At 45.7% G+C, this 25,344-nt stretch overlaps 1 protein-coding gene across 3 annotated transcripts; it reads left to right on the top strand.

Annotated features, from left to right (window-relative positions):
* The first annotated feature begins 2,852 nt into the window (after window positions 1-2,852).
* On the top strand, window positions 2,853-24,567 carry LOC309336600 (uncharacterized protein). 3 transcript variants are annotated; one of them, XM_081852610.1, is made up of 6 exons: window positions 2,853-3,012; window positions 13,133-13,592; window positions 15,436-15,562; window positions 16,665-16,735; window positions 18,357-18,483; window positions 20,427-24,567. In XM_081852610.1, exons 1-6 carry the CDS (start codon window positions 2,936-2,938, stop codon window positions 21,872-21,874), a joined length of 2,310 nt encoding a protein of 769 aa, XP_081708736.1. In that variant the 5' UTR covers window positions 2,853-2,935; the 3' UTR covers window positions 21,875-24,567. The 3 variants fall into 3 exon arrangements, with proteins under 3 accessions (XP_081708736.1, XP_081708735.1, XP_081708737.1); XM_081852609.1 differs by having other exon boundaries at window positions 20,424-24,564; XM_081852611.1 differs by lacking the exon at window positions 2,853-3,012 and adding an exon at window positions 6,895-7,552 and having other exon boundaries at window positions 20,424-24,565.
* Window positions 24,568-25,344: the final 777 nt, after the last annotated feature.

Here is a 25,344-nt window from a genome sequence, read left to right as displayed (position 1 = left end):
AGCGCCCCCCCACTCAGCTTTCTTAGTCTTAATTCCCCTCGTTTACTGACGCACACCCACCAAACCCGAAAGTCAGTTGCCCTGTTGTTATCTTTTCATTCAGCAGCCTAGCAGCCCACGGATAGAAGCTGTTCTTTACCCTGTTGGTGCAACCACTCATGCTTCTACATCTTCTGTCCAAGGGCAGGAGATCAAGAAAGTGCCGGCCAGGGTGTGAATCATCCCTGAGAATCTTCCTCACTCTCCTGAGGCAGCGTTCTTCCGCTATTTCATCCAGCGGATTCACAGGACAGCCCATAATATCTTGTGCTGTGTTCACCACCCTCTGTAGGCACTTCCTATCAGTCAATGTCAAACCAGCGTACCACACCGTGATGCAGTATGAAAGGGCACTTTCTATTGTGGACCAGTAGAAGGAGATCATCAGATGTTGATTGACATTGTTCTTCCGCAATACTCTGAGGAGATGGAGTCTCCGTTGGGCTTTCTTAACCACCTGGGTTGTATTTATTGTCTCTGCATCTTGTATGATCGAGAGCTTAATCCCCTGTTAGGAGACCCTGAAATGGGGAAGTGCAGAGAATCTGTGAAGAAAAAGGTTTAAAAGGGGGGGGGGTAGAGAAGAAGTAAGAGCAGCCTAACCACATGTCCTCTTGAACCCCATCTCTCTTGACTTATTTGATCAAGCAGAGAGGTTTTACTGGTTGGTTCCAGAGCATGGTTATAGCACCTCATTGCGTAAGACAGTGGCCCCTGTCACTCTGAAAGATGTGGTGATGCAGACTTCTAAAGAACCTGTTCATTTGAGCTAACCAATGTCCAGTTAAAAGTGTTAAGCTGTAGGTGAACATATCAGACAACACAGCGATTCTCCAAACAGCTCTTGTTTATTCACAGGTCAGAACAGAACTGAACTGAAGGGTTCAGCCAGCCTGCTTATATAGAGCTCCAGTACAATGTAACTGTAACAACTTTCTGTAACTATCCAATCGCTGAACATCACTTTCGATCCCTTGTTTGCCTATGTGGACCTGAACTATCTACAGTATCCCCCAGCTGGCCCAGGGTGAGAACTTCAGTACATAACAAAAAGTGTCCCCTTTCTTCTGAGTAAATCAGTACATAAATTTTAGAAGATGCGAAGGCAGCTGCAATCGAACTCACACAATGTCCTTGGCAGAGGAAGCCTCTAACCATGGAATAATCGAAGCATGTGGAAGAAAGAAGCTCCTGATGGAGACAACATGTTTCCCTTCCTTCCCACGCAGTCTCATGCCTGAGATGATTCCAGCCACTTAGCCAAGCACCCTTGGCGGGCCCAAATGATTATTAATAATAATAATAATAATAATAATAATAATATTTGTATAACTAGTTTTTATCAAAGTGCCAAGCTTATTTGGGCACTGTAAAAGGTAAAGGGACCCCTGACCATCAGGTCCAGTTGTGACCGACTCTGGGGTTGCGGCGCTCATCTCGCTTTATTGGATGAGGGAGCCGGCGTACAGCTTCCGGGTCATGTGACCAGCATGACTAAGCCGCTTCTGGCGAACCAGAGCAGCCGTTTACCTTCCCGCCGGAGCGGTACCTATTTATCTACTTGCACTTTGACGTGCTTTTGAACTGCTAGGTTGGCAGGAGCAGGGACTGAGCAACGGGAGCTCACCCTGTTGCGGGATTCGAACTGCCGACCTCCTGATTGGCAAGTCCTAGTCTCTGTGGTTTAACCCACAGTGCAACCCGTGTCCCTTTTGGCACTGAGTGGTATATAAATTCCTGCTTTCATTATGAAAAATAATAAAATTGGGGGAAATATACAAAAAATGTCTCAGAATATCAAAGAGGAGGTTGATGCAGAAACTATTATCTCATACTACACTGACTTTGCACACGTAACTCCCATCTCTGATACTGGCAGGCTAGCCTCTACTCAGAGGAGCTGTCTACCATGTCCCTTGCCCCTCGACCACACCAGGCAAGGTGTTTAAACGCTGGTGTATTGTGTTTTAAATTGTGTGCAGTGAATTTATAGCCATAACTGTAGTAACAAAATGCAAAATTAGAAAGGATTTTTTAAAAACCCATCAGTTGAGGTTGAAGGAAGTCTTAGGCAGTGATAGCCAAAGATTTCTGAAATGATGTTTAAAAGGATGATATGGGTGGAAAATATGTGTAAAAACCAATTTTAAAATGTTATTTTTTTAAAAAAGTAGAATTTGTAGAAAGATTTTCACAGATTTTTCCAATCACTTGGGGTCAAATGAAAGTAATTAAAACAACTGTCGTTGAGACATTTCCTTTAGAATCTGCTAGCAGTTCTCAACCTGTGGGTCCCCAGATGTTGTTGGACTACAACTCCCATGATCCCTGAGCTCTGGCCTTGCTAGCTTGGGATGATGGGAGTTGTAGTCCAACAACATCTGGGGACCCACAGAGCATAGCAGTCAACGTTTCCCCTTTTTAAAGGGAAATTCCCTTAGTCCGAATAGGATTCCTCGCAAGAAAAGGGGAAAGTTGACCGCTATGGACAGAGCCAGGCAGTAGAAGGTGGCAGGTGGGTGTCCTTCCCCACCCCCAAGATAAATCCTGGCTTCGCCCATGCTCCTAACATGTAAGACAGAAACCTCTATCCAGTTTCTCCCTAAGATGTCCCTGCAAAGTTCTTTAAAAACTCTCATTATTGTGCACCCCTCTGAAACGCCCGCAACTGACACTTCAGGTTCCCTTTCGAACGAGGCCATGGTTGTGGGGACTATAGAGCTGCGAAGTGGAAGTCGCAGAGCCACCTCTCTCTCCTCTTTCCCCCAAGCTCCTTTTAGAGGAATGAGAACCGGAAGTGTTTGCCCTGGGCGTATGTGGGAGGTGTGTTGTTGTTGTTGTGTGTGTGTGTGTTTGTTCCTACTTTTGAGGCTTATCTCTATGCTCCATCGTGAGAATGCTCTTTGCAAAACCAGCCGCCGCCAGAGTTTTGCTCGGAGAGGAGGAGCTGCAGGAAGGAGGCCAGAATTCAAGGTGCCCAAAAATGTCAATGGGGTGATTTGGGCTTGGGTGGGGGGCTCCTGTCTCCCACGTGGGGGCTTGCATTGTTTTGCATTGTGCTATACCCTGCAAGTCAGGCCTGGCTGCGCGTGTGTCTTGGAAAGAGGACTGGACCAATCCATAGAGCTGGATCGTTGAATTTTAGAGTTGGAAAGGACCCAAAAAGGGTTATACGCAGCCCAAGAATTCATGGATGTTAAGGCTGTCAGAGGCTACTAGCCAGGATAAATGGCTGCGAGCCACCACGTTGCTCGGGCCCCACAACTGGAGGCAGCCAGCAATGCTGTTAACCACAGTGGGAAGGGAGAGTCGCTCTTGCGCTCGGATTATATGTTCAAATATATAAAAGGATGTCACATAGAGGAGGGAGAAAGGTTGTTTTCTGCTGCTCCAGAGAAGCGGACACGGAGCAATGGATCCAAACTACAAGAAAGAAGATTCCACCTAAACATTAGGAAGAACTTCCTGACAGTAAGAGCTGTTCGACAGTGGAATTTGCTGCCAAGGAGTGTGGTGGAGTCTCCTTCTTTGGAGGTCTTGAAGCAGAGGCTTGACAACCATATGTCAGGAGTGCTCTGATGGTGTTTCCTGCTTGGCAGGGGGTTGGACTCGATGGCCCTTGTGGTCTCTTCCAACTCTAGGATTCTATGATCCTGCTGGTGCGTTTCCTTGGGTCAGCTGAGATATGCTATGATCATCTTTATTGTCGTACAGAACAACGAAATTGAAAAAATCTACATCAGACATTCAGAAACCAACAAGCCAGCTATCCCAGCCTGGTTAGCCCCCTAAAAACTCTGATACCCCATAATTAAATACAATATACTCCCACAGAGACTACCGTATTTTTCGCTCTATAACACGCACCCGACCATAACACGCACGTAGTTTTTAGAGGAGGAAAATCCGTAGGCATGCCACCTGTAGGCATTCCCTCCATAACACGCACAGACATTTCCCCTTACTTTTGAGGAGGAAAAAAGTGAGTGTTATGGTGCAAAAAATACAGTACCTTACACTGCGTTTTAAACCAAAATCGCATCTGGATAAAAACTGTTTCTCAGACGGCTAGTCCTGGTCTTTGTACCTTCTTCCAGAAGGAAGAAGCTGAAAGAGATCATTTCCGGGGTGCACACTGTCCTGCGCTATTTCTGCAGCTTTCTTCTGGCATCTGGAAGCGTAGATTTGATCCAAGGTGGGAAGAGGGCACCCAATTATTCTCTCCGCAGCCTTTACAACCCTGGACAGCATTGTTTTCCCCCTGACCTTGCAGCTCCCAAACCACACACACAGACCATAGTTAATACACTCTCCACAGTACAATGGTAAAATGCCATCAACATGTCCTTTGAGAGATTGTTTTTCCAGAGGATTCTCAGAAAATATAACATCTGCTGTTATATCAGGTTTTTGCTGTTTTCTCCCCAGGTTAGGTCCTCTCTCAGCTCCATTCCCAGAAATCGAAACACCGAGACCTGTTCCACACACTTCCCCCCAATAATGCGTGGCTGAATATTCAATTTACATTTCCTAAAGTCCACAGTAATCTTTCTTGTTTTCTTTAAGTTAAGGAGTAAGTTGTTTTCCCTGCACTGCTCCCCCAACTGCTCTACTTCCACCCTATAGGCCGCCTCCCCCTCTCCAGCCGTGATTAAGCCAACCACCCCTTGTATCATCTGGGAACTTAATGATCTTATTACTGGGGAATTTGGGCAGCTAACTGTGAGAACAAGATGCTGGACCAGAGGGAACCTTGGCCTGATCCAGCAGTGCTTTTCTTGTGCTCCAAAAATTAGAATAAGCTGTCAATTTCCCCCTTTTTTAAGGGAAATTCCCTTATTCCTCGCAAGAAAAGGGAAAAGTTGACAGCTATGGCACACACACGCAAAGTCCTCTTTCAAATCAGCTACAGTGGTACCTTGGGGGGGGGTTGTTTTGATAGAATTGCAGAGTTAGAAGGGACCCCAGGGGTCATCTAGCCCAACCCGCTACAATGCAGGAATCTCTGCGAAAGCATTTTATTTCTTCCAGGGCTAAGAGTCCTTTTCAGGGGTTGGACACTGTGGGAAAAAGGATGCTGGCCTAGGCGGTTCATTGGCCTCTTCCTATGTCCTTATTCATATTTATCGCTCTCTCTGGGTTAATGGGCACTGTCCTTTTCTGTTCTGTTCTGTTTGAATACCTGAGCATAAGAAGCGCATGCTAGATCAGGCTAATTGTCAATCTATTATAAACGGCCTTGGTCCCATGTACCTGAAGGAGCATCTCCACACCCATCGTTCAGCCCGGACACTGAGATCCAACGCCGAGGGCCTTCTGGTGGTTCCCTCATTGTGAGAAGTGAGGTTACAGGGAACCAGGCAGAGGGCCTTCTCGGTAGTGGCACCCACCCTGTGGAACGCCCTCCCATCAGATGTCAAGGAAATTAGCAGGTATCCTATTTTTAAAAGACATCTGAAGGCAGCCCTGTTTAGGGATGTTTTTAATAGTTAATGCTGTATTGTTTTTAACACTCGATTGGGAGCCGCCCAGAGTGGCTGGGGAAACTCAGCCAGATGGGCGGGGTATAAATAATATCTTATCTTATCTTATCTTATCTTATCTTATCTTATCTTATCTTATCTTATCATATCATATCATATCATATCATATCATATCATATCATATCATATCATATTATATTATATTATATTATATTATATTATATTATATTATTACACCATCCACTTCAGGACCTGAGCACAGGAGCAACTCCCCCCCCCCCTCCTGTGGTTCTCCTGTGGGTAAACTGAAGTTCCTTCCTGTCTCCTGAAGTCTCAAGGAGCAAAATACTGTAAACTGAAGCCACGTGCCTGAGTGGCAGTCGCTAAAAACTTCAGGAGGGGAGAGTTGCGCTCGCTTGCATGTTTCCCACGAGGTTGCCAAACGAAATGGCCCTTTGGCCTGATCTTCTTTTCACATCTCCTTCCTTGCTGAATCCCCCCCAAACCTATTCCTCTTTGTCCCCTGTCCCTAGGGAGCCATTTGTGGTTTAGGGGTTTGAGTACCAGACGAGGACAGTGGCCCTCAAAAGACTGTGGCACGCCACCCTGGTGTGGCAGGAAGGTTCAGGGACAATCAAAGAGACATTTAAGCACCGCAGTGTAGTATAGTATAGGGTTACCAGATGTGCCCAGTTCCCGGGGACAGTCCCCGGATTTGCAAATCTGTCCCCGGGAAATGTGGCAGTAGCAGCCAGCCTGGTAGCGCAGTTGGCTCTGGCTGGCTTCAGGAGCTGCCAGCTGCCGTGGAGCCCGCCATTTTTCCTCGCCGGAAGTCCCCATATGATGTGTCTTGTGCACATATGATGTGTCTCGTGCGATCTCCTGCCCCCTTCCCCCCTTTGTTTTGACTGATCGGGGAGGCTCGGGAGTCGTGGGCGGGTGGCGTGCCGTTGCCCAGTTTTTAAAAAACTCTGTGCATTTATGTTTCACAGGGTGCGAAAGAAGGACTTTGCACCTTTATACAAAATGCATGTGTGCTTGGGCCCAGGGTCTTTTGCCTCACCATCCCCACTACTGACTCTGTGTTAGATTCTCCGGATTCATTGAAAAAAATGGTAACCATAGTATAGTATCAAAATGGGTTTTTTATTTATTTGCAGAATGTGGATAGATTTTCACGTTCTAGGAGTCGTTTCTTTGTTGTTTTCAGACGCGTTTCTTATCAATAAAAACAAATTCGGTGTGGCGCAAGCAAGTTTTTATTCTGAAAAGTGTGGCCCGGGGGGGGGGGAAGGTTGAAAACCAGTGTATTAGGACCTGGGAGAGACAAGGGTTCAAATCTCCACTTGGCCAGAAAGCTCAGGGAACAGGAATGATCTCTCAGCCTAGCCTACCTCCCAGGGTTGTTGTGAGGCTGCAATGGATGGGCAGGGGAGAGAATTAGGCATGCCACCTGGAGCTCAATGGAGGGGGGGTTTAATATTAATGCAATAAATGACTGGTTGTTGTTTTTTAACCATCCACCCCTTCTTCCCATTCCAGCCTGCCCCCACCGCATCCCAATTCATGCGGGGGCGGGGGAAGCACTGACCCCTTTGTGCTCTAAGAGGGAGGATCCCACGGAGGAGGGGTCCCTGCAAGGATGCAATTGTGGCGGGGGGGGGGGCGGCGGAGAAATTATGTATTTTGCAGAACCTCCAAGCCTTAAATGGGGTTTCATTCGTCTCCAAGGCGCAGCTCCTGAACGCAGGACGCTTTGCCAGCCAGCCTGGCGTTCCTCAACCCCACCCCCCCGCCAGATGCATCGAGACTACAACTCCCACCAGCCCACGGGCTGCAAGAAAGACTGACACGTGGCTCTCCCCTCCCATTTCCTGCAAAAACCTCCTTCCTTTTCCGCGCGAAACCCCCGCCCTGCCTAGCAACTGCTGACGCGGACACAAGCGCGCCTTTTCCCCATTGGCCGAAGGTCCTCTTTTTTCCGCGCGCAGGTTTCCGCGGCTGGTCCCTGCTTCCCATCCTCCGCGCAGGTAAGTGGATGGATGGATGGATAGAAAGAAAGAAAGAGATGCAAGGACATTTGGGGATTCAGGTCCATTGCACGCGCAGGGGGGTGGTTCCTTTGCTCTTTTTGGTGGGGGTGGGGTTGAGTTTTTCCGGTGGGGGCTATTTGCAAGACAGGATTCGCACCCAGGCCCTAAGGTGGGGAGAAAGGGTTTTTCCCCCAGGCTGTGTCTCTCCCCCCCCCACCCCCCTGGCATGATGCAGTTTTGGGGGTACCCTGTGTGCAAGGGGGGGGCTGGGATCTAAATGCAATGAATGAATAAAATGGGGGGTTTGGCATCAGTGGACTCCTAAGGGATTTTTGTGCCGGGCTGCAGGCACCAAGAGGAAAGAGGTCAGAATCGTGGAGTTGGAAAGAAGGGACCCCAGCGCTCATCTAGCCCAGTGTTTCCCAACCTTGTGCCTCCAGCTGTTTTTGAACTACAACTCCCATCATCCCTGACTAGCAAGACCAGTGGCAAGGGATGATGGGAATTGTAGTCCAAAAACAGCTGGAGGCACAAATGCAGGAATCTTATTGTGTATTTTACTCATGGATAAGCTTGCATCTTTAAATGTCTCTGTAATAGGTTTCACAAACCGCTTGGAAGACTATTTTCACATTAAAGCGATATATGAAGATCCCGGGCCCCAGGGAGATTAGACTGGCCTCGACCAGAGCCAGGGCCTTTTCGGCTGTGGCCCCAGCCTGGTGGAACACTCTCCTACAAGAGACCAGGTCCCTATTTGATATCTTTCCGCAGGGCCTGCCAGGCGGAGCTGGCCTTTGGTCGGGGTTCAATCTGATTCTTCTCTTTCTGTATAAGAACAGGCTTTAAAGTGGCCTCCTAGCCGCTCACAGGTCCTTTATAAGACCCTGGAGAATATTAACCACTCAATTTTACCCCTGGACTGCCATCTGTCCAGATTTTAATTTGCTCTGAACTAATTTTAAGATGTATTTTAATTAACTGATTGCCTGTTTATATGTTCTTATGTTCTTTGTACACTGTGTTAGTTTTATGATGTTAGCCGCCCTGAGCCTGGCTCTGGCCAGGGAGGGCGGTGTACATATAAACATTTATTATTATGAATGGATATTAATTTCACAGGACCATAGAGGGGACCCTGAAAATCACCCAGTCCAACCCCCTGCGATGCAGAAATGTGTGTGCGTGTGTGTGCGCGCGCATCCCACTTTTTCTGTCTTTCTGTTCGATAACTCCTTATCAGGCAAGTTTCAAAACTCTGAAACTGAGAACCTTCGGGAATTGCCAACAGAAATCTCACAGTCCATGCAGTTAAGAACCCATAGTTAATTGATGCCAGTTTTTTATTTTTATCGCACGGTTTTGTTTCGTTGCTCTAAACCTCTTTGATCTTTTATTTTACGACATGGAGGGCATTTAAATATTTTTATAAATAAAAAGGGGGGTGTGGGTAGCGCTGTGGGCTAAACCACAGAGCCTAGGACTTGCCGATCAGAAGGTCGATGGTTCGAATCCCTGCAATGACGGGGTGAGCTCCCGTTGCTCGGTCCCTGCTCCTGCCAACCTAGCAGTTCGAAAGCACGTCAAAGTGCAAGTAGATAAATAGGTACCGCTCTGGCAGGAAGGTAAACGGCGTTTCCGTGCTCTGCTCTGGTTTGCCAGAAGCGGCTTAGTCATGCTGGCCACATGACCCGGAAGCTGTACGCCGGCTCCCTCGGCCAATAAAGCGAGATGAGCGCCGCAACCCCAGAGTCATCCACAACTGGACCTAACGGTCAGGGGTACCTTTACCTTTTATAGATAAAAAATGAATAAATATAACAAAATATTCAGGGGGGAAACACCTTTTGAAACACATGCGTTCTCTTCCCTTAACAGCTTGGGACCAGTTGACTTACAGGAACGCCATACCCCCTTTATGTGCCTGCTTGACCACTCCAATCTGTGGGACTGGCATGGTGCCCACATATTACTCATTCTGCACTTTTTCCTGGTGGGAAAAGAGCCCCCCCCCCAGCTTTGAGCCATCCCCTGGGGGGAAACCTTACTTTCTGCAGGTCACTGTGGAGCTGCTGTTTTAGTGTGGTGACACCCAGGCTTTCCAGTGCCTGATTAAAACATTTTTCTTTTAAGCAAGCCCTACCCAAACACATAGAAGTTACATGTGCTTTATCTCTACTGTTGATTTTGATTTTCTGAATATGTTCTAAATACAGGCAGGCCCCTATTGGGGGGGGGGGTTACATTCTTGGCTCCTGTGCGTATCAGCAGAGCGCACCGAAGACCACCTTGTTCCATCCCCATTCTGCCCTCTTCTGGGTACAAAACGATCCTGGTCGCACATCAACTGAGCATGTGAAAAATGCTTACTGACTCTACTTTATTTTAATTTTCTATTCATAATTTTAATGCTTTATTTCAGGGTGGATAAAAAAAATCAATGTGTTTTTTTTAAATAAAAAATATATCAGATTTTTAAATTTTAAATTGTATTTTTAAAATAAAATGCTTTTGCAGGAAAAATCATTTTAAAGATAGTTGACTATCTTTAGAATGATTTTTCCTCCAAAAGCATTTTATTTTAAAGATCCAATTCAAAATTTAAAGATCTGATTTTAAAAAAGAATATATTCAAATCATTGAATATATTCAAATCATTGAATATATTCAAATCATTGAATATAAGTTACATTATATTCCAAAGGCTATTCATCAGGAAATAAGGATTTGTTTTAAGTTTTTCATATGTGCTAAAACTTAGTCTAAGGTTGTTGTTTTTTTAAAAAAAAATTGTTTAACCACATCAGTTAACAAACATGGATATAGATGCTATAATGTTATTGTTTCAGTTTAATAAATTGTTTAAATTGTTATTAAGGAAATGATTCTTTTTCTCCTTCCAATCAAGTACAGCAGAAACATTGTCCAAATATAAACAGTTAACTTATTAAACCTCACAATAATTTCTTAATTATCGGTCTATGTATTACCAAATCAGTAATTTTTGATATAACTGTAAAAACTACTCTGAAAATTTATTATTCCAAAAATGAAACCTTCATCTGGTTGTAAATATTAAGATTATACCAGCAAGAATGAGTCTTTCTGTAAAAAGATGATTTAAATCAAGTCTTGCTGAGTAGAGATTTAAATCATGATATAAATTGATTTGATTTAAATCAAATCCCCCCCGCTTTATTTTATAATTCTGAAAACCACATAGAGGGGTTCCCCTCGTATATGTTTTTATTTATTTTTATTGACAACAAACCAGTTGCAGAAAAAAGAAATGAAAGAAAAATTAGTTGTTTTTATTTTTTTAAAAATTATGTCAGTTGTCACCATGGCAAATAAAGAAACATAAGATTCAGCTATGCAATTTTCTGAGTCAATAATATAATATACCAAGGGGGGGAGGGACACTTAGTATATAATTACAAAGAGTTCCAAGGTCTAAATTAAAACAACTGCCCCCTTTTTTTGTAAAGAAAAGAAAAATAGCCTTGAGCTGTACTGAATCAAGATGGTACCTGACAGTTCTCAGCTATTTTTATGCCTGTGGGGTAGGGTGGTTTTCTTAAAATCAGAATACATGTTGATTTTATGAAATAAATGCGTTAACTCTCTGTGCCGATGTAAACGCCATCCTTAAGAACAACAGGTAAGCAAAAGGCAACAGAGCAAGTTAGTCTGAAACCCCCAACCTTTTACACCAGTGGTTCCCAAGGTAGGTGGTACTTTCCCCCTGGTGGGCAATAGTGCCACCTGGGGGGCACTAAGAGGAAAGGGGGCACTGGAGGTATAAGGTATGCAGCCTAGGACCCATGTACCTACGGGACTGCCTCTCCTGGGATGCCCCACGGAGGACCTTAAGGTCCACAAATGACAACATTTTGGGGGTCCCAAGTCGCAAGGTGGTTAGATTGGTCTCAACTAGGGCCAGGGCCTTTTCAGTGCTGGCCCCAACTTGGTGGAACGCTCTGTCACAAGAGACCAGGGCCCTGTGGGACTTGACATCTTTCCGCAGGGCCTGCAAGACAGAGCTAATCCGCTTGGCCATTGGTTGGACCCAGTCTGACCCTTCTGTTTCCCTCCCCTTATGGTTTTGATCTGTGGGCTACTTTTAAAATGAGGCTGCATTTTAAATTGCATTTTAACCTGTATTTTAAATTGGTGTGGTTTTTTCCTATTATGTTTTTATTGTAATTTTACTGGTGTTAGCCGCCCTGAGCGCGGCTCTGGCCGGGGAGGGCGGGGTATAAATAATAATAATAATAATAATAATAATAATAATTATATGACTAGCAGCCTTTGAAAAGCAGTTTTGTTGATTTAAAGGAAATAGTTTAATTGGATTTTGAATGAATGTGTGATTAATTGTTGCTCTTTCGAATTTTATTGTGTTATCGTCTTCCTTAGTGGGTCATGCAAACTGCTATTCTGAATAATGTTTTTATAGGGTAAGGTAGGGGTTGCTGGGGATAGAGTCATAGAATTATAGAGCTGGAAGAGACCCCAGAGGGTCATCTAGTCCAACGCCCAGAGATGGAAGGAAGAGATAGCCCCGACCAGAGAAGAATGGCAAATCAAGCTGATGAACTATGCCAAAATGGCAAAATTAATTGGGAAGCTTAGGAATCAAGAAGGCAAGAAATTATTTTTTTAAGAATGGGAAATGTTTATAATGTATATACAAAATCATTGTAAACAGGTCAAAACATTAGCAGGATTTTAAATACACTTGTAATGTAATAGATAACTTAGGAAGATGAAAAATTGGAGAAGTACTGATATGCAGCTGAAAATAGAATTAAAAGGACCCATGGAAGGAGATTCAGAGTAATCTTGATATTGGATTTTGTACTGTTTTATGTTGTATGTTTATATCACTGAAAAACAATAAAAAAGATTATTTTAAAAATCTAGTTCAGTCCCCTGCAAGGCAGAAATCTCAGATAATGCATCCATGACAGATGATGATAATAATAATAGTAATTTATTATTTGTACCCCGCCCATCTGGCTGGGTTTCCCCAGGCACTCTGGGTGGCTTCCAACAAAGTTTAAAAAGTAAAATAAAATGTCACGCATTAAAAACATCCCTACATGCATTCAGATGTTTTCTAAATGTCAGGTACAGTGGACGCTCGGGTTGCGAACGTGATCCGTGCGAGATGCACGTTCGCAACCCGTGTCTGCGCACGCGCGGGTTCCAATCTGGCACTTCTGCGCATGTGCAACCACCGAAACTCGTAAGTAACCCGTTCCAGTACTTCTGGGTTTAGGTGGTCCGTAACCCAAAAAAAGCAACTGGAAGTGGCTGTAACCCGAGGTATGACTGTAGTTATCTCTTTGACATCTGATGGGAGGGCGTTCCACAGGGCGGGTGCCACCACTGAGAAGGCCCTGTGCCTGGTTCCCTGTAGCTTTGCTTTTCACAGTGAGGGAACCACCAGAAGGCCCTCGGTGCTGGATGGCGAGGTTGAGACTTCGTAATTGGAACCGGGAGGGTGGGAACCCGAAAAGGTTTGGGAACCACTGCTTTATCTCTCTCTAATCCCACTCCCACCTTTTACAGCTTCTTGGCTTTCAATAGTGCACATCCCAGCTATTTGACTTTGGCCTTTTTGGAACCAGATGCAGAGCACAGATTAAAGGGAAGTCCTGAAACAGAAAGCGGCCACAAGATCAGGAACCGTGGAGGATTCTGGGAAAGAACCATGCAGAAGATTCCGGGCAATGACAACACCAGCTCAGGCGCTGAGTGTCAGCGCTTCAGGGAGTTTGGCTACCAAGAGGCCGAGGGCCCCCGAGAGGTTTGCAGCCAACTCCACAGTCTCTGCCGTCGGTGGCTGAAGCCGGAAAGGCTCACCAAGGCCCAGATGCTGGACCTGGTGATTCTGGAGCAGTTCCTGGCTGTCCTCCCCCCGGAGATGGAGAACTGGGTCAGGGAGTGCGAAGCGGAGACCAGCTCCCAGGCGGTGGCCCTGGCCGAAGGCTTCCTCCTGAGCCAGGCGGAGGGGAAGAAGTGGAAACAGGTAAGAGTGTGTTTCATCCTAGTATTGTCTTCACTGATGTGTCTAGCCTAGTATTGTCGACACTGGCAGGCAGTGATTTCAGGCAGGGAGTCCTTTCCAGCTCTTCATAGGGCTGGGCTGTTGAATGGTTTCTTAATGTAAAGGTTCATTATTGTTTCACAGGATGTGTATCTCTTTAAAGGACAGAGTAAATATCATGACCTATTTTTACAGCTGTGGAGCAGTATAGCAGGTGCTGTTAAGTTGTGTGAATTAAGCTGTGTCAGCAATTGGGTATAGTATATTAAGAGCAGTATGTACAGTGGTGCCTCGCAAGACGAAATTAATCTATTCCGTGAGGCTCTTCGTATAGCGGTTTTTTCGTCTTGCGAAGCAAGCCCATTGACAGCTTAGCGGATTAGCGCTATTAGCAGTTTAGCGGCTTTTAGCGGATCAGCTGATAAGCGGCTTAGCGGCTTAGGAAAAGGGGGAAAAGGGGAAAAAACCCGCAGGAACTCGCAAGATATTTTGTCTTGCGAAGCAAGCCCATAGGGAAATTCATTTTGCGAAGCGCCTCCAAAACGGAAAACCCTTTCGTCTAGCGGGTTTTCCGTCTTGCAAGGCGTTCGTCTTGCGGGGCACCACTGTTCCTCTCTCAGTACCCTGGTGAATGGGTCATACTTAAATACTTAATGTAAGAGGAGTTTTTTGTTTTTGTAATTAAAGCCAAGCAAAAGATATTTTTGCGTTTCTTCATTGTTTCCTGAACGTGCAGTCTCCCCAGCACGCTTTCCGCAGTGCAGTTAATCTGCTAAATACTCAACGTGGGCGATACAGTGATATATCACCCAAAACTGGTTTTTTGACCTGGCAATACATCACGACGTTCACAATATGTGTGTGTGCTATGCGAAAACCATGACGTGGGGGAAAGTTGAAGCCAGCTGATGTCTCTACATAGCTCCATCCTTATTTCAGACATTGTGATATATCCGTGTTATATCATGGTGTTTAGCTGGTGATATACAAGTGAAACTCGAAATTTTAGAATATCGTGGAAAAGTTCATTTATTTCAGTAATTCAACTTAAAAGGTGAAACTAATATATGAGATAGACTCATGACATGCAAAGCGAGATACGTCAAGCCTTTATTTGTTATAATTGTGATGATTATAGCATACAGCTGATGAAAACCCCAAATTAACAATCTCAGAAGATTAGAATATTGTGGAAAGGTGCAGTAGCTATTCAATCCATAACACCTGCATTGAGTTCCTGAGCCTTTCAATGGTCTCTCAGTCTGGTTCAGTAATTGATGCAAAAGGGGCCCAAACCAAGTACTGAGTACATATGCATGCTTCTACTTCTCAGAGGTCCAATATTACTCTATTTGCAATCCTTGTTTTGCTGATTTCATTTAATATTCTAAATTTCTGAGATTGTTAATTTGGGGTTTTCATCAGCTGTAAATTGAATTACTGAAACAAATGAACTTTTCCACAATATTCTAAATTTTTGAGTTTCACCTGTATCACCAATATATCATGATGCACTTTTAGGCACCAGGCAAAAACATTCATCTTTAACGAGGCCTTTGGCTGATTGACATCCAGTGCCCTTTAAAAATTGTGTTGGGGAGATTATTGGGTTATTCTTGTTTTTAGTATGTATTTTGTGTTATTATGTTGTGAACCGCCCTGAGACCTGCGGGCATAGGGCGGTATGCCATTTTTACAAATGAGGGGAGAGGCTGTCTTAGTACTGTGGGTTAATTCACAGGCCAGACAGTGATGGCCTTCACATAAACCATTTCCTAATCCCTGTCTCTGTCCCTCGTCTGGAATCCTTAAAATTCCCTTTCAGGTGGAAGAAATGGTGGCAGACCCAGCTACCAACTTGGCAGAGGGAAAGGCAGCCCCTTCGGCCACAACACTGAGGCCGCCTTACAGGTGGATCGTGCAGGAGGGCAGTGGAGGTGCCACCTTGCTGGGTAAGGACCATGACGGGGCCCAGCTCAACTTGGCCTCCTCTTCCTCCTCGGTTGCTTTCATTCTACTGTGTCAGGGAATGGTCTGAATCAGAGGATTGGGGTATGCATTCTCAGGCAGATCAGACCCTCTTTGAAGAGGAGGAGGAGGGGGAAGATTTGCTCCTCCTGTTTCTAGTGATTTCAGGAGCAGAGAGAGATACAGACACTGAACAGCTTAGACAGGAGTTGCCTAGTTATGAGATAATGGCAAGAGAAACAAAAGGGAGGGAGCAGCCAGCAGAGACATCATTAGAGAGTGTGGGGGACCCTCCCTCCCCAAGAACGAGGAGGTTCCGTCTGTATTAGAGAACAAAGGATGCAGAGAGGAGGATGTTTCTGGGGACAGAAGGGAGAGGATTTAGAGTAGCCAACTGCTCTCCTTGTGGAGGGATGTGGATTTTTGCTTGCAACCAGATGACTGAATAAAAAAGGCCAAAAAACATAAACTGCTCGTTAATTATTGTCTGTGAAGGTGCTGAAGGGAGGGGAGGACTCTTCACGCCTGACATACTGCTTATTGATTATCGCATTTCTATCTCACCTTTCGCCCAAGGAGCTTGAGGTGGTGTAGATGATTCTCCCCATTTTATCCCCACGAGGTAAATCAAGGGGGTGGATCAAGTCCCCTGGGAGGAAAGGTTGCAGCGTTTACAGGAAAGGCGAGTGAGAGGTGATGCAACAGAAGTTTATGGAATCATGCACAGCATTAAGTGGATATAGAAAAAGTTTTATCCCACTCTCAATAATAATTGAGAGTTGTTTCCGAGCACAATTCAAAGTGTTGGTGCTGACCTTTAAAGCCCTAAATGGCCTCAGTCCAGTATATCTGAAGGAGCGTCACCAGCCCCATCATTCTGCCTGAACACAGAGGTCCAGCGCCAAGGGCCTTCTGGCGGTTCCCTCACTGTGAGAAGCCAAGTTACAGGGAACCAGGCAGAGGGCCTTCTCAGTAGTGGCGCCTGCCTTGTGGAATTTGTTTTTTTAAATGTGAAATTCAATAACAATTAATTGGCAAGAAGATAACAAGATTAAGCATCTCCACATCTACTTTTCTCCCTCCCAGGAAGTGGCCCAACCTTGGCAATTTCTCCCGCGGTTGGTGGAGGGGAAGGAGCTGCTGTCCAGTCGAATAAGGTAATAAAAGCTCAATGCTGGGAATTCCCAAAGTGGCGAAAGAAAGTGCTTAGCCACACAGCATATAGTTACAGCAGGCATAGGCAAACTTAGCCCTCCAGATGTTTTGGGACTACAGTTCCCATCATCCCTGACCACTGGTCCTGTTAGTTAGGGATGATGGGAGTTGTAGTCCCAAAACATCTGGAGGGCCGAGTTTGCCTATGCCTGAGTTACGGGATTCACTCCAACGAGTTGCCGTGATGGCTGCCAACTTTAAAAGGGGATTAGACAAACTCATGGAGAGAGAAGGCTTTCCTTGGCCTCCAGCCACAATATCTTTGCTCTGTCTTCATGGTCCGAGCAATTCAGATGCCTCTGAATAATCCCAATTGCCGGGAGGGAAGAGTGTTGCTGCTCCTGTTGCTCTCGGGTCCTCCTTGCTTCTCTGCTTTTTATATTGGGCATCTGTTTGGCCACTGTTCTAACCAATATTGTTAGCTAGGTGGGCTTTGATGAGACCCAACTCTATCTGTTGATGGATGGCCATCCTGACTCGGCCCCAGACACAGTGATCAGATGTTTGGAAGCTGTGGCTGGATGGTTATGTGGGAGCCGGTTGAAGTTAAATCCTTCAAAGACAGAGGTCCTTTGGCTGGGTCGGGACGATATGGGATTGGGGGGGCAACTCCCATCTCTTGTGGGGACGCAATTAGTGCCAACGCCGTCCGTTAAGAGTTTGGGTGTAATCTTCGACACCTCCCTTTCCATGGAGGTGCAGATTGCAGCTACAACAAAGGCGGCATTTTTTCATCTTTGCCAAGCTAAGCAGTTGGCTCCTTACCTCTCTCGCCCTGACCTAGCCACTGTGATCCATGTGACGGTCACCTCCAGACTGGATTATTGTAACTCGCTCTACGTGGGGCTGCCCTTGAGACTGACCCAGAAACTCCAGCGGGTGCAGAATGCCACGGCGAGATCACATTCATCCGGTGCTATACCAGCTGCACTGGCTCCCGGTGGAGTATAGGATCAGGTTTTAAGGTGCTGGTTTTGACCTTCAAAGCCCTATACAGCCTAGACCCTCGTACCTACGGGACCGCCTCTCCTGGTATGTCCTGCAGAGGAATTTTCGGTCTTCAGAGAAAAACATCTTGAAGGTCCCAGGCCACAGAGAGGTTAGGCTGGCCTCAACTAGAGCCAGAGCTTTTTCGGCTGTAGCTCCGATCTGGTGGAAGGCTCTGTCACAAGAGACTAGGGCCCTGCGGGACTTGACAGCTTTCCGCAGGGGCTGCAAGACAGAGCTGTTCCACCAGGCCTTTGGCCAGGGCACAGCCTGACTCCCTCCTTTGGCAATCCTCACAGAACTTCTAGCCCAGTGGTTGCCATTTGATTGGAATTAATTTTATAATGAAATGATTTTAGAATGTTTTATCGTTTTACTGTTGTTAGCTGCTCTGAGCTTGGGTTCGGCTGGGGAGGGCGGGATATAAAAAAAAATTATTTATTTATTATTATTGATAATAATTGAATGCTTTTCATTCTCCAAGAGAACCATCAGACATGTTGCCTTCTCTTTCTTGTTGGGTCCTCCTTTTTGGATTACCTAGACGGACAAGCTGTCTTCTCTTCCTTATTCTAGGCTCCGATGAGCTTTGACGAGGTGGGTGTCTACTTCACAGAGGAGGAGTGGGATCTGCTGGATCCGGCCCAGAGAGCTTTGCACGGGGAAGTCATGGAGGAGAACTGGGGGAACCTGGAGTCTGTCGGTAAGGCTCCCTCTCTGCCTTGTGTGGCGGATGCTGAAGGTTGAAATTTTGATTGAGGTCCTTTTATTGAATGATATCCTCTTCTTTTCTGGGGTTCCTTCTGAGGGAGTCAGAGATGCCTGCAGACATACCTTTTTAAGTCTCGAGAATGTTGAATGTTTTGATGTTTTATGGCTCTTTGTGCGCCTATGTAACATGCCTTCGAATTCTGCTCAGCAGATTTTGGCTTAACTGGAGGTTCTGCAAACCTCCAGCACAATTCCGAGCACAATTCAAAGTGTTGGTGCTGACCTTTAAAGCCCTAAACCATCTCGGTCCAGTATACCTGAAGGAGCATCTCCACTCCCATCGTTCTGCCCAGACACTGAGGTCCAGCACTGAGGGCCTTCTGATGGTTCCTTCACTGCAAGAAGCCAAGTTGCAGGCAACCAGGCAGAGGGCCCTCTCGGTAGTGGCGCCCGCCCTGTGGGACACCCTCCCACCAGAGGTCAAAGAGAACAACAACTACCAGACTTTTAGAAGACATCTGAAGGCAGACCTGTTTAGGGAAGCTTTTAATGTTTGATGCATTACTGTATTTTAATATTTTGTTGGAAGCCACCCAAAGTGGCTGGGCAAGCCCAGCCAGATGGGCAGGGTATACTGTAAATAATTTATTATTATTATTATTATTATTATTATTATTATTATTATTATTATTACTACTTGGGTCCCTAACTGGATACTGGACTCGCTTTTATTCCTTGGCTTCATGTTTTGTTTCAGTTGTTTCCCCAAGTGGTTGAACCAAGTGGTTGAGAAGAAAATTCTTCCCACACAGATACCTGTCCAACATCTTCACAGCCTCTCCCAATTCCAAAGGAATTGAAAGATTGAGCTGTGTACTGGCATCATGCTCCAAAATGCCGGATGACCACTCCCAACAGTTTCATAAAGGTGTTAAACAGCACAGGAGACAGAAAGAGTCATTGTGGGACCCTGCAGCCCCCAACCATGGAGCAAAGCAACAGTCTCTAGTGCTATTTCCTGGTAGCAACCCTGCAGGTAGGAGTGAAAACATTATGAAACAGGACCTCCATCTGGCACCCTCTTCAGCCATTCCAGAAGAACACCACGGTCAATGGTTTCAAAAGTCATTGGTGGGTCAAGGAAAGCCAACAGGGTTCAAGCCCTCTTTTAGTCCCAAGAAAGGTTCTTCCTCAGGCAACCAAGGCTGTGTCGGAGCCAACACTGGGCCTAAAACCAGACTGAAATGTATCTAGATCATTTTGTTCCTTCAGGGAAGGAACCAGGTACAGGGAACCAGGTAGAGGGCCTTCTCAGTAGTGGCCCTGTGGAACGCCCTTCCATCAGATGTCAAAGAGGTGATATAACCTTTCAGAAGACATCTGAAGGCAGCCCTGTCCAGGGAAGCTTTTCAATGTGTAATAATAATAATAATAATAATAATAATAATAATAATAATTTATTATTTATACCCCACCCAGCCACTCATTTATTAAAATGCAGTAATGCATCAAACATTAAAAGCTTCCCTAAACAGGTCTGCCTTCAGATGTCTTCTAAAAGTCTGGTAGTTGTCGTTCTCTTTGACATCTGGTGGGAGCGCATTCCACAGGGCGGGTGCCACTACCGAGAAGGCCCTCTGGCTGGTTCACTGTAACTTGGCTTCTCGCAGTGAGGGAACCGCCAGAAGGCCCTCGGTGTTGGACCTCAGTGTCCGGGTAGAATGATGGGGGTGGAGACTCTCCTTTAGATAATACTGGACCGAGGCCGTCCAATGTTTTGTTTTGTATCTATATATGTTGGAAGCCGCCCAAAGTGGCTGCGGCAACCTAGTCAGGTGGGCAGGGTACAAATATTATTATTATTATTATTATTATTATTATTATTATTATTAGCAACTCTGCTTTATGTCTACTTTCCTCTTTTTGTTACAGCAGGTGCTGAATGGGAGAGTGAGACTGAGGGCGAAGCGCACAGCACGTCCTTGGAAGGAGTTGGGTGTATAGACGGGAAAGCTCAGAGAAGGGAAATTGAACCAGAAGAGGACAACTCATTTGCTTCTCAGTGTAGCGACTTGTGTGAAATCCCAGCCGAAGACCAAGAGAAGAAAAGTATTCAGTGTAGTGTGTGTGAGGAAAGCTTTAGTTGTGAATCAAGCCTTAATACTCACATGAGAATCCACATGGAGGAGAAAGCGTATAAATGCCCGGTCTGTGAGAAGAGCTTCAGCTGTAGTGCACATGTTAGTGAACATCTAACAGTCCACATAGCAGAGAAGCCATATCAGTGCTGGGACTGTGGACAGAGTTTCCAGCACAGCACGAGTTTTACACGGCACTTGACGATCCACACTGGGGTGAAACCGTATACCTGTTCCGAGTGTGGAAAGAGCTTCCGCCTGAGGGCGTATCTTACTTCACATCAGAAACTCCATACGGGGGATAGACCATATGACTGCTCAAAGTGTGGGAAGAGTTTTGTCAGCAGCGCGCACCTTCGGTCGCATCAGAGAATCCACACCGAGGAAAAAACGTACAAATGTTTGGAGTGCGGAAAGAGCTTCAGGCAGCGGATACACCTTAGCTCACATCAGATAATCCACACAGGGGAGAAGCCACACAAATGCTCCGAGTGTGGAAAGTGCTTCACTCACTGCAAAAGCCTCACACGGCATCTCCTCACCATCCATACAGGCGAGAAGCCGTACAAATGCTCCGAGTGTGGAAAGAGCTTCAACCACAGCATGAACCTTAAGTTACATCAGAGAATCCATACAGGGGAGAAGCCGTATGAGTGTTTGGAGTGCGGGAAGAGCTTCAGCTGGAGGACCTCTTTTACTTCGCATCAGAAGATCCACATGGGGATGAAGCCATATAAGTGCTCCGAATGTGGAAGGAGCTTCCGTAACCACATCAGCTGCATACGTCATCAAAGTGTGCACACCGGAGAGAAGCCGTACACATGTTCGGAGTGTGGGAAGAGTTTCAGTCACAACTCTAGCCTTACCGAACATCAGAAAATCCACACAGGGGTGAGGCCATATATATGTTCAGAGTGCGGGAAGACTTTCATTCGGAGACTACACCTTACAAGCCATCAAAGAACCCACACAGGAGAGAAACCATATAAATGTTCGGAATGTGGAAAGCGATTCAGCCAGAGCTCGAGCCTTAATGTACACCGAAGAATCCACACGGGGGAGAAACCATATACGTGCTCGGTGTGCGGGAAAAGCTGCAGCCAGAGGTCAAACCTTAACGTACACGAAAGAATTCATAAAGGGGTGGTTGCTGTCAATTCTGCCGATGCCTGTAATTTGGAAAGAATTTCAGTTACGGAACAGGCCTTCAAAGTAGAGGATCCGTACATCGGATATGGAATCTGAATGACTCGAGAGCTTATCTGTCTAATCAAATTTGCGATTTTTGAGAGGAAATACAGAGAAACCGTATAAATGCTCACAATACGACAGATTATATGTTGGCTCCCCAGCATTGCTAATGAGAGGATGACTATGGTGAGCAAGTATCTACAGGAGCCAACATCTTCCATGACGTCCTCTGATTAAAGGCTCCTCTGGCCACCTGGGCAGAATAAACTTTCCTAATTCTTCCAAGTGATCACCTGAGTCCCCTCTACCATGGAGAAAGATCCCTCTGTACATCTGCATTTGCAAAGATGGTTCCCATACTGTCCTGTGCCATTTTAATCTGATAACTTCATGACATTGTGGCATTTCTTTTCTGAGAAGGTAGAAGTTTCAGGCGCTGAGCTCCAGGCTCTTTATTTTTGTAGGAAGGAGGTTATGGAGATTGATTTAATACGGTTTTAATGTTTATTATTATTATTATTTCATTATTAGTTTGATGTTATATTTGATGTAGCCTGTCCCAAGAACCCTTGGGAGTGGGAGCCTCTGGTACAAGAGCTGAAAGCACTCTGTCCGATCTGTGGGAAACTCCCACAGCGCATGCTCCTGTTTCACACTCTTCCTTGAGTGTTTTTGCCACACTTGGGTGTGTTTTGAATTCTGATAATGCCTCTTCTTGGCTTAGATGAAAGGCAGAGCGGGGCTTGTGCAGAAACCAGCCTACTGTACAAAAGCTAAAATGTTCGTTTCCTGATCTTCCCACTTTCACCTCTGGCCACAGGGCCAGTGTGGTGTAGTGGTTAAGAACAGTAGACTCGTAATCTGGTGAACCAGGTTCGCTTCCCTGCTCCTCCACATGCAGCTGCTGGGTGACCTTGGGCCAGTCACACTTCTCTGAAGTCTCTCAGCCTCACTCACCTCACAGTTTGTTGTGGGGGAGGAAGAGAAAGGAGAATGTTAGCCGCTTTGAGACTCCTTCGGGTAGTGATAAAGCGGGATATCAAATCCAGACTCCTCCTCTTCTTCTTCCTCCATCACTGGTCTCTCACCTCTGAAAGTTTGCCCAGAAGGAAATGTGGCTCTTGGGCTGGAAAAATGTCCCCCACCTCCGCCTTAAATAAGTAACTGTAAATATTCACATTTGGAAACAGCAAGTGTAGACATGCCACTCGGCAGACCCTGCTTGTTGCTCAGATGCAAGCAGAATCCATCCCACCTGAGCGGTTGGCGAAAGAAGCCTTGCTATTTTAGAGTAGCGCTGGCCTACGGTGGGAGACTGGTTCATAAGAGTCATAGAACTGAAGAGTTGTAAGGGACTTGAAGCGTCATCAATGCAATGGCCATGTTAAGAAATAGCTTAGTTTGAAGACTTTAGTTATGGAGAAGGCTCAGAGGAGAGTTTTCTCCAGGGTAGCCCCTACAACAACCTTTCTCACCAGGTGGTGTTGGACTACAGGACCTGTTTTCAGGGATAAATAAATAAATATTTTTTAAATTTATACCCCGCCCTTCCTGGTTCAGAAAACCGGGCTCAGGGCAGCTATCAACAAATTTAAAACACTTAATTGGTGCAACAAAAAACAGCATAAAATACAGTATAAAACGTGAATAACAATAAATTCAGAATTCAAAAATCAATTTAGGGGGAAAATCCATCCAATAAACATTAGATGATTATCAGGGCTAGCTGGCTAAATTAGTCCCATATGGGCCAGCGAGGAGACCAGGGGAGAATTAGCTGTGGGATCCCAGAGCAGGTAATCTTCATAAAAAGGGGAGGGAGAGGGAAGGAAGGGGAATAATAGATCAGGCTAAGTTCAAGTTGAAAGCCAGGTGGAATAGCTCTGTCTTTCAGGCCCTGCGGAAGGAGGTTAAATCCTGCAGGGCCCTGGTCTCATGGGACAGAGCATTCCGCCAGGTCGGAGCCATCACTGAGAAGGCCCTGGTGGAGGATAATCTGACTTCCTTAGGGCCCGGGACCTATAAACTGTGGTTATTCATGGACCTTAAGCTCCTCTGCGGGGCATACCAGGAGAGGCAGTCCCGTAAATAGTGGTAGTTGTAGTCCAACATCTGGGGGGACCCAAGTTTGCCCTAAATTGTGGAATTCCTCCTTCACGGTTGCGTCTGATGAGTTAAAAGTATGTTTGTTGGGACCCCCTCCCTTTTCAGTTTTGTTTAATCTATGCAGCTCTGCTTCTGCTTAGAACTGCTCTATTGCTTTACTTTTTTATAACTGTATGAAAAGTTTTGTTTGTTTTTTTATATATAATTTTGTACGTTTATATTGTTGTATCTTGCCCTAGGAACTTGTGGTGAAGGGTAGGGAAGCAGTCAAATAAACAAATTGAGCAGACTTCAGACTTGCAGGAACTGCTTTATTTCTCGCTTAAGCCCCCAGGTCCACCAAGCGGAACCTGGTGCAAAAGAATGGCTAGTGGTTGGAGGACATAGAATCTTAGAGTTGGAAGGGACCCCTGAGGGTCATCTAGTCTAACCCCCTGCAATGCAGGAATCTCAGCTAAAGCATCCATGATGGACGGCCATCCAGCCTCTGCTTAAAAACCTCCAAGGAAAGCAAGTCCACAACCTGCCAAGGGAGTCCGTTTCACTGTTGAACAGCTCTTACTGTCAGAAAGCTCTTCCTGATCTTTCGTTGGAATCTCCTTGAAGCCATGGGTTCGAGTCCTACCCTCTGGAGCAGGAGATAAGAAGCATGTTCCCTCTTCCATGTGACAGCTCTGGAGATATTTGAAGATGACTACCCTATCTCCTCTCTGTCTCCTCTTTTCCAGGCTAAACATGCCCAACTTGTACCGAGAAAAAAGGAAAAACACGAATACCAAATTACACACAGGAATAACCATAGAAACATAATTTTCTTAACAAACAATAAAACATGAATTGGTCTTAACGCTAAAGACCCAACCTCCCATCTATTCCATATTTCGATTTCATATTATTGCCATACACACTTTTATCATAATTAAACTTTTTCTTAATATATCTACTTCTTATATCTGCCTTGCAACTATTACTGAAGTTCCTCAAATGCTGCAAGGTGTTTTTGTCTCGGGGATCTTTGCAACAGGCAGCCCCCACGCCATTCTTTTCCCTGAAAATCCACCATATCCTTCCTTGGGACAAACCAGCTTAGGGAGATTGTCTTTATGATGAAATGTATACATTGTGCTATGTGGGTGCTGGTGATATTTCCTTTGGTGGGAAGGCAGAAGACCGGACGACTGCGCCGAGTGGTCTTAGCCCTGGCTGGGGAGGAACAGAGCAGATAAGTCCTGCTGTTTGTGCTGGCTGCAGCAGAACGGGCGAGGGGCATCGCTTCCACCGCATGGAACCAGTTCCAACAAGTAGTTACACGAAGAGAGAAGGCTAAGAGTTACTTAAGAGTGACACTGGAGATTTGCCAAATAACAAGGGGCGCGGGTGGCACAAGGGATGCGGGTGGCACTGTGAGTTAAACCACA

Source organism: Podarcis erhardii (assembly GCF_964252035.2).
Source record: "Podarcis erhardii genome assembly, chromosome: 2".
NCBI lineage: Eukaryota > Metazoa > Chordata > Lepidosauria > Squamata > Lacertidae > Podarcis > Podarcis erhardii.
Note: the sequence above shows the minus strand (reverse complement) of the source record. Positions and strands in the feature narration are given on the sequence as shown.